This window comes from Hemitrygon akajei, chromosome 8 (assembly GCF_048418815.1).
Source record: "Hemitrygon akajei chromosome 8, sHemAka1.3, whole genome shotgun sequence".
Taxonomy (NCBI): Eukaryota; Metazoa; Chordata; class Chondrichthyes; order Myliobatiformes; family Dasyatidae; genus Hemitrygon; species Hemitrygon akajei.
Genome location: NC_133131.1, coordinates 133,557,136 through 133,573,199, shown reverse-complemented (window position 1 = coordinate 133,573,199; position 16,064 = coordinate 133,557,136). Strand labels below are relative to the sequence as shown.

General features: G+C 40.8%; 1 protein-coding gene across 14 annotated transcripts in view; it reads right to left on the bottom strand.

Annotated features, from left to right (window-relative positions):
- The window catches only part of LOC140732271 (sickle tail protein), a 634,545-nt gene that overhangs the window by 189,533 nt on the left and 428,948 nt on the right, over nucleotides 1–16,064 (bottom strand). For 8 of the 14 annotated variants that reach the window (XM_073054676.1, XM_073054677.1, XM_073054678.1 and 5 more), the window contains 2 exons: nucleotides 9,212–9,292; nucleotides 4,080–4,275 (listed from right to left, as the gene is read on the bottom strand). In XM_073054676.1, coding sequence (XP_072910777.1) covers nucleotides 4,080–4,275; nucleotides 9,212–9,292 — 277 coding nt within the window. The remainder of the gene's footprint in view (nucleotides 1–4,079; nucleotides 4,276–9,211; nucleotides 9,293–16,064) is intronic. The other 6 variants (XM_073054663.1, XM_073054666.1, XM_073054669.1 and 3 more) reach the window with 2 other exon arrangements.

Here is a 16,064-nt window from a genome sequence, read left to right as displayed (position 1 = left end):
TTCAAATGTATCTAAATCCTGTATCTTTGCTTGGAAGCCTGTGATGCTTAAAGTTTGCACAACTCCCTTTCACTTTTATCATTTGGAACTTGGCGAGCCAGACCAATAAACAATTGCAAATACCTGTCAAGCTAATAAACAACAAGTCATCTTTGCTATAGAAATTGGTTTCAATAAATGTACCCATCCTTGGTCTTCAAAGAAGTGGACTAATAAAGAGTTAATGTGATGAAGCCAGATGTGAATCATAATGCAGGTTCAATTACAGTCAAGAATTGAAAGTCAAGAGTATTAACTGTTGAGAGTCTTCCCTCCTCAAAGAAATCATCAAGATACCACTTCAGCACAAAGTCACAGTTTTTTTCAATAATCGTATTATTGAATTGAGGCAAATCCAGTTTGCCAACTGGCTCAGAACCTGAGGCAAACTAAATATCTAGCCCAGCCAATAAATCTGTAACTCATACAAATCTCTATCCACAACTACCCACTATCATCATTTTCAAGAGGAATAGAATTATCTCAGTTCTCTTCCAAGAACAGCAACAATGTTGACAGCATTCAAAATATTTTCCATGCTATGCTGAAAAATTAGCAACAGACAGACTTTATAAACTCTTAAGAGGTCGTTGAATTAAAAATATCTTCTTAATACCCGTCAATCCAAGAACTTGTGTGGAAAATGTTGAAACGTAGAAATAACCTATATACACAAAATGCTGGAGGAACTGAGCAGGTCAAGCAGCATCAATAGAGAGGAACAAATTGTCAACATTTCAGCCTGAGACCCAACATCACAAATTCTTCATCCTGATGAAACGATCTCAACCCAAAAAGTTGACTGTTTATTCCTCTCCATGTATACTCTTGACCTGCCGAATTCCTCCAGCATTTGGTGTGTGTTGCTCTGGATTTCCAGCATCTGCAGAATCTCTTCTATTTATAGAAGCTATCGTTTAAGCAGATCATATGGGCCCATGAGCCTGTTGTCTTTCAGTAAGATCATGGCTGCTCTAAGTTTGAAATTAACTCTACTTTCCCTCCTATTCTTGTGACTTTGAAGTTCCCAATGAATTGTAAAGTCCATTCATGTGGCCTTGAATATATTCAATAAACATAGAAACACAGAAATCTACAGCACATTACAGGCCCTTTGGTCCACAATGTTGTGTCGACCATGTAACCTGCTCTAGAAACTGCCTAGAATTTCCCTACCACATAGCCCCCTAGTTTCTAAGCTCCCTGTACCTATCTAAGAGTCTCTTAAAAGACTCTATTGTATCCGCCTCCACCACTGTCACTGGCAGTGCATTCCACACACCCACCACTCTCTGTGTGAAAAACTTACCTCTGACATCCCCTTTGTACCTACTTCGAAGCACCTTAAAACTATGCCCCCTCATGTTAGCCATTTCAGCCCTAGGAAAAAGCCTCTGACTATCCACACAATCAATGCCTCTCATCTTATACACCTCTATCAAGTCACCTCTCATTCTCTATCAATCCAAGGAGAGAAGACCAAGTTCACTCAACCTGTTCTCATAAGTCAAGCTCTCCAATCCAGGCAACATCCTTGTAAATCTCCTCTGCACACTCTCTATAGTATCCACATCCTTCCTGTAGTGAGGTGACCAGGACTGAACACAGTACTCCAAGTGGGGTCTTATATAGTTGTAACATTACCTCACAGCTCTCAAACTCAAGGCCAACACACCATGCACCGTCATAACAACACTATCGACCTGTGCAGCAGCTTTGAGTGTCCTATGGACATGGACCCCAAGATCTCACTGAACCTCCACACTGCCAGAGAGTCTTACCATTAATACTATATTCTGTCTTCAAATTTGACTTACCGAAATGAACCACTTCACACTTATCTGGATTGAACTCCATCTGCCACTTCTCAGACCAGTTCTGCATCCTATCCATATCGCGCTGTAACCTCTACCAACCTTCCAGACTATCCACAACACCCCCAACTTTTGTGTCATCTGGAATCTTACTAAACCACCTTTCTACTTCCTCATTCTGGTCATTTATAAAAATCGTAAAGAGGAAGGTTCCCAGAACAGATCCCTTTTGAACACCACTGGTCACTGTCCTTCATGCTGAATACATCCACAACTGTCCTTTGCCTTCTGTGGGAAAGCCAACTCTGGATCCACAAAGCAAGGTCTACTGTGATCCCATATCTTCTTACTTTCTGAATGAGCCTCACATAGGGAACCTCACCAAATGCCTTACTGAAATCCATATACACTACATCCACTGCTCCACCTTCATCAATAAGTTTTATTACATCTGCAGAGAACTCTGGAACTAAGAATCTTTAAGAGTTAAAATTCTTAGGGAATAAATTCTTCCTGCTATCTCCCTTAACAGAGTGACCCATTTTATGAAACTAGGGTCTAGCTTCTATACTACCCGGCCTTCTCACCATACCTTTGATGCCCTGACTGATCAGGAAAATATCAACTTCCGCCTTGAATGTATGCACGGTCTCCACCGCAGTCTGTGGCAGAACAATAAAGGACTCAGCACTGATCCCTACAGCACACCACTAGTCACTGGCCTCTTGTCAGAGAGGCAACCGTCTACTACCACTCTCTGGCTTCTCGCCCAAAGCCAATGTCAAATCCAATTTACTACCTCATCTTGAATGCCTTGTCAAAGGCCTTGCTAATGCCCATTCTGACACCGTCCACTGTCTTGCTTTATCACTTTCCTGGTATCTTCCTCAAAAATTTCTATAAGATTGGTTAGACACAACCTACCAAGCACAAAGCAATGTTGACTATTGCTAATGAGTCTCCATGTACTCTCATATACTGTCCCTTAGAGTACCTTCCAACGACTACCCCACAACTGATGTCAGCCTCTCTGAAGCGTCACTCTAAAACACCAAGAAACTTCTGTATTTCAGTCATTTGTATTCTCTTTCCATTTTGATTGTAATCTACCTTTTTTGAATACTTTACCTTCTATACTCATCCTTTCCCACATTAAACTTCATTTACCAACTTTTCAACCATTTCCTTAATGTGTCAATATCCTACTGCAGAGTCACAAAAACCTCATTGCCTTTCCATCTATACTTGTGTCATCAGCAGACATGGAAACCTTATATTCTGCACTCTCCTCCAGTCCAGAGGAGACTGCCATTGCTTCCTTCAGAGGAGAGGAGATTGAGGAGAGAATTAATTAAGATGCTTTGTTGTGAAAAGTCTTAACTAAGTCAATAGAAAGGCCCATTTGGCTTGGCTGAGAAGCTGACATCTAGTATCCATGGACTTGTTAGTTCACAGGTGGATTGGATGGGAAGAGAACTAAAATGTAGTTTGCTCAAGTTGTTGTGGGGATCTGGCCTTGTCTGAAAGAGAGAGGGAGACATTTAAAGATATATAGGTGAACAAATGAAAAACCAAAAACTACAAGGTTAATTACAGAGAAGGAATTACAGAGTGTAAACAGCTTAATTTTACTAGCATGGATATGATGGGACAAATGGCCTCCTACTGTGCTGTAAATTTCAATGAGTGTGTGAGCTGCTTGTATGCCTGACAATAAGGACATTCTCAAATGATTCATATCTATATAAAACCAAATAAAATGTTATGAACTGCAGCAATCACAGCTTTTCAAAACACAATTGCAAGTAGGATTCACTTTCAGCAACCTTGTTAACTTTCAAAGTGTACAAAAAATGAAATTCTTTGGCATTTCTATTCTTTGGCATTATTATAAAGCAGAATTGCAGAGCTTACAGAATTTCTCAATTGGTGGTGAAGCAACAATGTTGTTCTGGCACTCGCTCTGTAGAGAGATTGGAATCTGAATTACATAAGGGGATAAAAGAATATCTTCTTCAGCTTATTTAGCATCAGCGACACCACATTTTGTTGCTTAAACCAGGATGTATGTAACAAAGAGAGAATGAAATATTCAAAACAAGATTCTCAGCTGCCAAGACCAACTCAGGGATCTGGTTGACTCTTCTGTAGTGGATAATTCATCACGGGTGAAAAGGTAAATGAAAATGAGAGTGCAATACAGTTGAAGTGCAAAGTCTACCTTACCCAATGATCGGTCCTTTGTCTGATTGGTTGATCGAACAACTGGCAGGCTGGCACGCAAGCGAGTCCCTCGGTTAAAAAGATGTGGTGCTTCTGGCTCTGCCATTGCTTCAAAGGAATCAGCAGATGCGACTGAGAGGTGCTCAGCCTGCTCCCCGACACCAGGCTGGGAAGTTCTTAAATGCTTTGGGCTTCTGCTCTGCAAGAAGGAAAACAGGATTCTTCTTTAAAATTATGACAAGTTAATTCATTAAAGATACTTCTGCAACCATAATACAAACTTGGAAGCTAAGCAATCACAATCTGTTTACACCATGCATTCTCAGAAGGTGCAGAACATTGCGTTAATTTACTTGCAGAGAAAATCATTCCAGTGGAGATTAACCTCTGGCTTTGCACAATAACCATCGGCTTTGGCAATGTTTCTAACAGATACAGGCCATAAATTAAAATCTCCATGATAAATTGCAGAAGTACTATAGCCACCTGATTAGCAAAGGTACACAGTGTGTCTGTAAAAAGATCTTTAGACTTTAATCACATAATCAATTAGTCACTGATGCTGAATTGTTCACTGTTTTGGATGAATTGTATTAGCCATAAAAGAACCTCAAATCCAAGCAAAGAACAGGACAAAATGATGCACAATATCTCTAAACAACTCTGGGCTATTCTTTCATTCAGAATGATGAGCTACATTACATTCAGGCATCTCATACGAAAACTTGGTAAAAAGGAGGCTTGCAAGTAGTACAACAGACTAATTATTTATTTTTCCATCACTTTTCAGCTTCTCATCTGCCTCAGATAAGTTAGACAACATTGAAAAGATTACAACAGGAATATTTTCCAACTCTCGCGAAGAATGTGGAAATGAAGGGATGTGGGAGCAGGATCAGTACGTGTTCCGAAATTCCTCTGTCTCCATTTGAAATGGAAAGAGACACCCAGATGGTATATTGTGGACATCACTAAGTCATGCCTGAAAGGAGATCACAGTTGGAGCTTAACATCCAAGGATACATATTCTATCAAAAGCACAGGCAGGTAGGCAGAGGGGGAGGGGTGCCTCTGTAGGTAAAAATGAAATAAAAGCCTTACAAAGAAATGACAGGATTGGAAGATGTAGAACCCTTGTGGGTAGTGTCAAGAAACTACAAGGGTGAAAGACCTTGATAGGAGTTATGTACAGACTTCTGAACAATAGCCTGGATGTAGACTACAAATTAAAATGGGAGATAGAAAAAACAGGTCAAAAGGACAACATTAAAATGATATAATGGGAGATTTCAATATGCAAATCAATTGGGAAAATTAGGTTGGTGCTGGATTCCAACAGAGAATTTGTAGAATGCCTACAAGATGGCTTTTTCAGAGCAGCGTGGTTGAGCCCACAAGGGAAAAGGCTATACTGAAATGGGTGTGGTATAATGAACTATGGGGAGCTTAAGATAATGGAAACCTTAGGAGACTGTGATCATAATATGATAGACTTCACCCTGCAATTTGAGAGGGAGAAGCTAAAGTCAGATGTATCAGTATTAAAATGGAGAAAAGGGGATTATGGAGGCATGACAGAGGAGCTGGTCAAAGTTGATGAGAAAAAGACACTAGCAAGAATGAGAGCAAAATAGCAATGGTTGGAATTCCTGGGAGAAACTCAGAAGGCGCAGGATAGATACATCGCAAAGAAGTATTCTAAATGCAGGATGATGCAACAGTAGCTGACAAGGGAAGTCAAAAACAGCATAAAAGTAGAAGAGAAGGTGTATAATAGAGCAAAAAACTAATGGGAAGTTAGAGGATTGGGAAACTATAAAAGCCATAAGGGGCGAAAAGATTAAATATGAATGTAAACTAGCCAATAATATCAAAGACGACTCGAAAAGTTCTTTTTTAGATATGTAAAGATTTAAAGAGAGGCATGAGTGAATATCAGACTGCTGGAAAATGACGCTGGAGAGGTATTAATGGGGGATAAACTAAATGAGAAATTTTCATCCTTTTTGACTGTCGTTTGAGTGTTTCAGAGGGCAGAAATGAGTGCATTTGCTATTACCAGGGAGAAGGTACTTGGCAAACTGGTAGGTCTGAAGGTGGAGAAGTTACCTGGAGCAGATGGACTACACCCCATGGCTCTGAAAAAGGTAGCTGAGGAGACTGTGGAGACATTGGTAATAATCTTAGAAGGATCACTAGATTCTGGCATGGTTCCAGAGGACTGGAAAATTGCAAATGTCACTCTGCTTTTCAAGAAGGCAGGGAGGCAGAAGAAAGAAAGCTATAGGCTAGTTAGCCTGACCTCAGTGATTGGGAAGATGTTGGAATGGATTATTAAGGATGAGGTCTCAGGGTACTAGGAGGTACATGATAAAATAGGCCAAGTTGGCATGGTTTCTTGAAGGGAAAATGTAGCCTGATAAATCTGTTGGAATTCTTGAGGAAATAACAAGCAGAATAGAAAAAGTAGTCAGTAGATGTTGCTTACTTGGATTTTCAGAAGGCCTTTAACAAGATGCCGCACATGAGGCTGTAAACAAGGTAAGAGCCCATCGTATTACAGGAAAGGTACTAGCATGGACAGAACACTGGCTGGTTGACAGGAGGCCAAGAGTAGGAATAAAGCGAGATTTTTCTCGTTGGTTGCCAGTGACTAATGGTGCTCCATACGAATCGATGTTGGGACTGCTTCTTTTTAAGTTATATGTCAATGACTTGGACGATGATTTTGTGGCTTTGTGGCCAAGTATGTGGATGATATGAAGATAGGTGGAGGGGGAGGTAGTGTTGAGGAAGTAGGGAGGCTGCAGAAGTATGGAGACAGATCAAGAGTTTGGGCAAAGTGTTGGGAAGTGCATGAGCATGCACATTGGCAGAAGGGACAGAAGCTGTCAGAACAGCCAAAAAATTCAAAAATCTGAGGTGCAAAGGGACTTGGGAGTCCTCGTGCAGGAGTCCCTAAAGGTTAATCTGCATGTTGAGTCGGTGGTGAGGAAGGCAAATGCACTGTTAGCATTCATTTCGAGGGGTCTAGAATATAAAAGCAAGGATGTAATCTTGAGGCTTTGTAAGGCAATGGTGATTCTGCACTTGGAGTATTGTGGGCAGTTTTGGGCCCCTTACCCAAGAAAGGATGTGCTGGCATTAGAGATGGTTCAGACCAGGTTCACAAAAATGATTCTGGGAATGAAAATTTGATCATTTGAGGTGCCTGTACTCGCTGGAATTTAGAAGAATGGAGAGGATCTCACTGAAATCTATTGGATGTTGAAAGCTCTAGAGTCGATGTGGAAAGGATGTTTGCTGTAGTGGGGGAGTCTAGGATGCAGTCTCAGAATAGATGGACATCCACTTAGAATATAGATGAGGAGGAATTTCTTTAGTCAGTGGGTGGTGAACATGTGGAATTCTTTGCCACAGGCGGCTGTGGAGACCAGGTCGTTGGGTATATTTAAAGCAGAGGTTGATAGGTTCTTGATTAGTCAAGGCATGAAAGGTTATGGGTAGAAGGCAGGAAAATGAGGTTAAGAGGGAAAATGGATCAACCAGGATGAAATGTTGGAGCAGTCTCAATGAACCAATTGTCCTAATTCTGCTACTATCTCTTATGGTCCTATGGTTTTTTGGAGTATATACGGAAGGACTTACTGAGTCAAGAATTCTGCTTCTACAAACTTCTGGTTCAGGGGTACCAATATATCTACAGCATACTGTATACGTTTCACATTTTATATTTCATTATACATAAATAACCATTACCATATGTGGGCAGATGATCTTGGAAAGCAATATTTTATTAGATTACTGTGCAGATACCCTGCTCATTTTTACCTTGACCTTTAATTGTCTAATGACATTTTAATTAACCAACTGAATTGTATTAATCAACTTTTTGGTATTGTTGCACAGACCAGCATTTCGAGCTCATATCTGTTTTTCAGATTTAAAATACAGAAACTGATTTTTATCTATCTCTTGCAATAACTTTGTTCAAAACTATGCAGAAATGGCACGAACAGTGTTAATGATGTTTCATCAGGGTTTATAAGCAATATCAAGAGAACTCCCATGGAAATTCCAGGCAAGACTATTTACCTCAGTGTGGATAAGATTCCTAATTTGTATTCAGATCAGAAGCTAGATTTACTTATTACACCTAATTTAAGCCAAAGATTAGTGGAGAATTTTAAAACTGACGCAAGTCGTTGCTGTAAACATCAGGAACACATGGATCCAATTATAAATCTCTTTTCTAACACTTGACAAAATGTTAATCAATCACATTTTTCTGCGGTCATCTGAGTCCAAGAGGTTAAATCGAAATGTCTATGAAATAAAATGCAGTAGTTCAAAATCAGAATTGCAGATTGCAAACGTGGATTTCAATTGCAATAAGGAATTGAAGGTGGCTGTATGATAATTAAATTGACTTTTTGAATAAATAGCTGCTTTTTAAATACTATGAGAGACAAATAACTGAAGAACATTGAGATATTTTAAAATCATTGCAAAAATACTGCTACTAAGAGAAGTGAATGTCCTCAAAGCACTCACATGCTCCTCAACAGTTTGAGAATTGCTACAAAAGGAGCCTTTTGGAATACTCGAGCCACACTTGTCATTGAGTCACACCATTCCAGTTAGTAAATGAATAAAGGCCAAAACAAAGAGCAGAATAATCTTCACAAGCATTCAATCAGAAACTATCTCAAATCCATTCCATAATAGATAATACTGAAAAGATATTGCACAGGTGTGGTGAAGATCAACCTGTACTTTTGGTACTAGTACCTAATTAATAGGAATCATCATGGAAAATTTCTATGTTGACAAGTGCCCAGACCCCATTTGGAACATTTGTTCAAGAGATCACAGATGCAAACCAAAATTTTCAAACCAGTGCAGGTTAGAGTAACAATACATGCCATGCCATTGCTTTAAATTCAGTTTTAAAAATCAAGGGTTCCAATTTATTTCAACAGTTAGCAGTTATCAACAGATCCACTCAGGTAGGTAAGAGCCAGTTCCAATGCAAAAATGTGCCAGTCAAACTTGCATTGCACAAAGCTCTGGCCTATCAATCAAGAAGAATAAGCACAGCTCACTGTGGAAAAGAAAAAGATCAAGGTACTAACTCTCTGAGATGATTCAATTTTCATCAAGAACCTTTGCATGTCAAGCTCAGACTGAAGGGACTCCAACATGCATTGCAAAGTCTGTGATTAGCAGAAAAAAAAGTGAAGATAATTCAGAAAAATATGTTCCACCTGAACCAGGAATTCTGTAATAGATGAAAAACAAATGTGAAATCATCAATGCAAACAACTGTTGTACAACAGCTTCGAGATGATATACATCAGTTACCCGCTATCTAAGTTATTCTAAATATTTGCATTTGCGCAATGGCTCAATATGTTAAATTCACAGCATACCATGGTACATTGCTTATTAATTCAGCAAGGATACCAGTAAAATCACAATCATTCATAAAAGTATAAAATCGAACAAAGTAATGCAAATGTCCAAATAGTTCTCAAATGGTAATGCTATAGGCTTTGAGCAGATCATTCCCTGAGGTATAATCATACACACTATAAGAAATAGTTCAAAACAAATGCGAATCAATAAAACCAGATTCTTCATTTTAACGAAGTAATGATATCATCAGGCAGAAAGGGCAAAGAGACACACAGACCTCTGCACTATGCTTAAGAGGCCCTCCGTTGGTCAAAGCCAACCATGGATGTTGCATTCTAGCCGTACACGTGAAACACAAGTCAGAGCACTACAATATAGAGAGCAAGCTACTGCCTGTGCAGCAGTCTCCCCCTCTCCACTCAGCTGATGAATCCAAAGGAACGGCAGAGACCGATACGGTGTGGCAGCAGCGGCAGCACAGGAGTTGCCAGTCAGCACTGAACTCAGCATAGGACTGCCCTAGGGACTCCAGCTCTGGATTTTTCCTCTGGGTCTACTCTCGAAGCTTTCCCCAAGGCAGTGGGGGCTTTGATATCAGAGCTTTCCTTCTCTTGGATGAGCTGCTAACCTTGGCTGACGAGCCCCATTTGCTTGAAGCAACTAGTTTTAAGGAGCAAGGAACATGAATTGCCTCTTCTCCTATCAGTAGAATTGGCTTTGCCTGGCTTAGTAGCCAAGTCTCATGTGGTTGTCATGGGCTATTTAAGTCTCACACCATTGGGAGCATTTAATAGGTAGTGTGAGCTTATCCCCACTACCTCCCCCCCCCGCTCTGACAACCTTAAGGAACCTGTACTGTACTATTAACGGAAATTCAATAAAGCTGAATAAGAAATTTTAGACAGATGTGCCTCTGCCTTTAGGAAGACTTTGCCGCACTACATTAATAATGTTCTCCATAAAAATAAAAGACCATTCGCTTTAAAAAAAAATTACTTCATCATAAATTAGTTAAAATTAAGATTTTTAAAACATAAAGTTTGTGTAAAAGTTTGAATAAAGTTTGCATGGAACTCCATAAAAGTCTATAATCTGTCACATTGCAACATCACAACATCAACATTGCAATAGAGAGAAAGGCACCCAGTTCTGAATATATAAAGTTAACAATGGTTACAGCAAATTATTTAGTCAACATTAATATACCTGACCAGGCGGCCACATTGATGAACTTTTATTGCTTAAACCATGGTTAACCATTTAGTGCTGATCCTCATGCCCTGAGTGAATAATGTTAGTTTATTGAAGAATAAAGAGTTAACTACATTAGTGTGTGACTGATGTCATAGTTAAACCTATTTAAGAGGTTTACCTACTCACTGCACTTAAAACATTTAAACTATTCCAAAAACAAATACTGGAAACACTCAAATTTGACAACACCTACAGAGACAGAAAAGGTGTTAACTATTACTGACTAGCTGATCTCAGGACCAGGAAATATTAGCAATAATGCAACTTTGAAGATGCATTGAAGACTGACGGTGGTTGAGAGGAGAGGGGGGAAGACAAAAGAAAAAGTCAAGGGTATATGATAGGGTAGAAGGCAGGAGAAATTAAAATGACCAAAGGGGTGATGATATCGAATGCATAGTATAAAGGATTAATGATTTGCAAAAAGTTAAGTATGGTGAAGTATTTGTTAATGTAAACACTGAATGCTCAAAATAAGGCAGTTGGCACTGAGCATCTTTACAACTTTATTGTAAAAATCAACAGCTTGGATAATGAAGAAATTGGGTCAATTACCTTATCTGCTGATCAGATGGTGCTGGCGAGGCACGGTGATACTTTGCAGAGTAAACAAAACTACCAACAATTCTATGAATTACACTTTTTCTGGAGTATGATCACTGCAATCTGTAGCCTGTAATTTGTGTTTGGGAGTTGTGCTTTTGAAGCATCTGTACGACGTGGAGGATTTACCAAACTGGACTTTCAAGAGTGCAGGTACAGCTGCTGTAGTCATTGCTAAATTGGATGTTGAGCTGGATTGAAGCAGTTGGACCCAGGCCGAAAAGCAAAAAAAATGAACCGATATTTAGCAGATTCAAGCACTGAGCCAGATTAAAAACATCAAGCCCAAGGGCGAAGGACGAACCAGTGTTCAGCTCACTGCTTGGTGAGGCTTTACTCACCTCAGCACTGAAGTGGCTCTGTGGATTAGGCCTGCAACCACTGGCACTTTTCAGTGCTGAACTGGCTCTGTGGCTGTGGCCTGCAACCACTGGCACTTGTCAGTGCTGAACTGGCTCTGTGGCTGTGGCCTGCAACCACTGGCACTTGCCTCAGCACTGAACTGGCTCTGTGGCTGTGGCCTGCAACCACTGGCACTTACCTTAGCACTGAACTGACACTGCAGCTGTGGCCTGTACCCACTGGCACTTTTCAGTGCTGAACTGGCTCTGTGGCTGTGGCCTGCAACCACTGGCACTTGTCAGTGCTGAACTGGCTCTGTGGCTGTGGCCTGCAACCACTGGCACTTTTCAGTGCTGAACTGGCTCTGTGGCTGTGGCCTGCAACCACTGGCACTTGTCAGTGCTGAACTGGCTCTGTGGCTGTGGCCTGCAACCACTGGCACTTGCCTCAGCACTGAACTGGCTCTGTGGCTGTGGCCTGCAACCACTGGCACTTACCTTAGCACTGAACTGACACTGCAGCTGTGGCCTGTACCCACTGGCACTTTTCAGTGCTGAACTGGCTCTGTGGCTGTGGCCTGCAACCACTGGCACTTGTCAGTGCTGAACTGGCTCTGTGGCTGTGGCCTGCAACCACTGGCACTTGTCAGTGCTGAACTGGCTCTGTGGCTGTGGCCTGCAACCACTGGCACTTGCCTCAGCACTGAACTGGCTCTGTGGATTAGGCCTGCAACCACTGGCACTTGTCAGTGCTGAACTGGCTCTGTGGCTGTGGCCTGCAACCACTGGCACTTGTCAGTGCTGAACTGGCTCTGTGGCTGTGGCCTGCACCTATTCAGCTCCTGGACCAGCTGCAGAGCTGAACTAGCTCCCTGTTTGTGAACTCACTTCCAGAGATTCTGCGGTTCATGTTCTGTGTGTTTTTTTTGTTTGTTTTTTTCTCAATTGCTTACACAATTTGTTCTTTTTATTGCACAGTCGATGTTTAACAGTCTTTGTTGTATGAGGGGTGTCAAACTCATTTTAGGTCACGGGCCGGATTGAGCAAAATGCAGCTTCATGCAGGCCGGATCAGTCGGACGCGTGCGAACGCAGCTTTCGCTGCCTCCGTTTCTTCAGCCTGCTCTCATGTGTCTCAGTCTCTGCTATAACTACAAAGTGTTTCACTTTACAAATTCCGTTTCTTATGAAGAAGACTGCCGAGCAAGACTGCCGAATAAACACTAAAAACCCTGAAAACCTGGTACCTGAATAAACTCAGCATTAGCCATATCATACGCCATAGGCGCTTCGATTACTGGGGCCAGCTTTAATAGTAATTAGATATTATCTTGCGGGCCAAAGATAATTCCACCGCGGGCCTTGAGTTTGACATATATGTTGTATGGGTTTTCTTAATGGGTTCTATGGTGTTTCTTTGCTTTGTGGCTGTCTGCAAGAAGATGAATCTCAAGGTTGCATATTGTATCTTTGATCATTAATGTACTTTGAACAATCCTTTAGATGCTGCAGCAATTAATCTGTCTTCCAGGCATGTCCTTACATCAAGAGATCACAACTAATTGAAGTGCATAAGGTGTAACGGTGGGTCTGTACCATGAAAGACTGATCAAACAAAATCAATAATAGGGGCTACAGACTGCTAAGAATTTCCTGTACTGAACAAATGCCTGATGTCTGGACCAAAACCAGAATAATTGGAAAGACTGAAAATTACTTTGAAAGCACTCAAATGATGTAAAAATGTGCATTATTAAAATGTCAGTGACCAATAAAGTATTCTATCAGAAAACTAAAGCATTCTTTATTCCTCATTTTTTTTATTCAAATCATTAAGGTCTAAATGATACATATATTTCAGAAAAAAAGAAAAATGATCACTTCTAAAACTGTTGAGTTTGCACTACAACAGATGTGCATTTATTAAAGTCAAATTGATATTGATGAATAAACAAACAACTTCACACTGAGACTGCAAATTCATTATTTCAAACTGGCAAGCTGCCAGCTCAGAGAAGCCTTCACAGTCAATGGGAATGTTAACGAACACAAATGCAATAACTACAGAAGCAAAATTACAACACAGCCTGGAGATTTACAATAGATTCTCTGCAGTCTGGAAGGCATAAAAATGGATGGAGTAAGTGCAGAGAGGTCTGTGTAGCGGGGGGCGGGGGAACTGGAGCATTTTCAGCTTCTGCCTAAGAGGGGCATAAAGGCAGCATCAGGAGGCATGAATTACTTTCAGGTTCTGGTAACCAGAAAATGTGAATGGTCATGAGCTCATATGGGGCAGCTCACCATAGTCACGGGCTAGAAATGTCAGGTTAGTAAGTTACAATTACGAGGAAGGATTAGGGAAAATGCTTAAGTTGTTGCTTCTGGCTTCTAAAATTTCACCATCACAACATCATCTCACCAAAACAATAAATAAATAAATCTATGTTTTAATTTATTTGTAGCATTCTTTGGTGGTGTTTTTAAAACTATTCATTATTTAATGCAGATAGGCAGATTATGCAAGGTGGAATCTACCCCAATGGCCTTGAAAATTGAAAATCATTCCAAAAACATATTACCCTCCAATCTAAATACACAAGCTTGCTATATTTGTACACAAGTACATACATGTGATGTAATGAGACCATGGTGCACGTGAAATGTTTGTTACTCTTTTTATCATTTTCTCCTTCTGTTGAACAAATTTCTCAGCCCTCCCCTTCCTCTATTCCCCATTCTGTCCTTGTACTACTTCTGATCTGCCTATTACTTTCCCCCTGGGTCCCCTCTTCCCTCCCTTTCTCCTATGGTCCACTCTCCTCTCCTATCAGATTCTTTCATTTCCAGTCCATGACCTTTCCCTCCCACCTGGCTTCACCTATCACCTTCTAGGTGGCATTTCCCCTCCACCCACCATTTTATTCTGGCATCCTCCTTAGTCCTGAAAAAGGGTCTCAGCCCAAAACATCGACTGTTCATTCTTTTCCACAGATACTGTCTGACCTACTGAGTTCCTCCAGCGTTTTGTGTGTGTGTCGCATCTGCAGACTTTCTTCTGTTAGTCTTTTAGAGTATTCCCCATGTTTTTAAATTCCATGTCAGCACAGATTTATCTACTGCGATACTCACCAGGTCAACAATAATTATATATGTACTATTTCACAATACTTTACTATTGGCCACAAGGTTAGTCAAGACCAGGAGAAAATGAACAAATAAAATGTAGCCACACCTGAAGAAAAAGAAAACACAAGATTTAGAAGTCACTGGACCCACAAAATTCCAAAGACGATGTAAAGTTATATTGCTGGAAAATCAGAACTCTACATTCAGAGAAGATGAAACATGATGGTGTTTCAGAAGCCCTGTGTCTAACACTTTGCAACAGTAACATAAAAGGCAACTGCAGTCGGAGGTACTGTGAAAAACAGATGTTTATAACTGGAGAAAGCACAGGAGAGTTTGATGCAGCAGTGTCATACTGCAGAAGCAAATCATAAAACACAAGAGATTCTGCAGAGGCAGGAAATCCAGAATAACATACACAAAATGAGTCTATGGAGAGGAATAAGCCATTGACATTCCAGGCTGACACCTTTCATCAGGACTGGAATAAGGTGGGGGGAAGGGAAGGAGTACAAGATGGCAGGTGATAGGTGAAACCAGGTGGATGGGGCGGTGGGTGGGTGGGAGAGGGAATGAAGTAAGAAGCTGGGAGGTGATAGGAAGAAGAGGTAAAGGGCTAAAGAAGAAGGAATCTGATAGGAGAGGAGAGTAGATCACGCTAGAAAGGGAGAAAAGAACTGCACAAGAGGGTAGCAATAGGCAGGTGAGGAAAAGAGAAGGGGTAAAAGGAGAGCCAAAGCTCTGGTTTGCCTTCCACAACACAAAGATGTGTTGGTTGATTAGTTAGTGGGCCAAGGTAAATTGCCTCTATTAGGGGTAGGTGAGTGGCAGACTGTGGCTATAGAGTAGATGGGGTGTTGATGGGAATGTAAAGAGAATAAAATGGGACTAGTTTAAGGTTAGTAAATATGGGTATTGATGGTTGACACAAACTCAGTGGTCTGAAGTGACTGTTTCTGTTCTGTTTGACCCTGAGAAGCCAATGGAAGTTCAGTCAATGAGTGTATTTAAAACAGAGATCAACACAAATCAAGCAATGAGTAAGGTAGGAAAATGGTAGTGAGGAGAAGATCAGCCATGATCTGTTCAATTGTAAAATAGGCTCAAGGGCCTTTTTGATGTCCCTTTTCATGAAGTTTTTAACATTCAGTATTAAAGGGCAACTCCAACTGTCATAGTACCCAAGGCTGACCTGAGAGTTAAGTTATGTGAAGACTTACAAGTGAGCTATAAACAACAGGTAGCC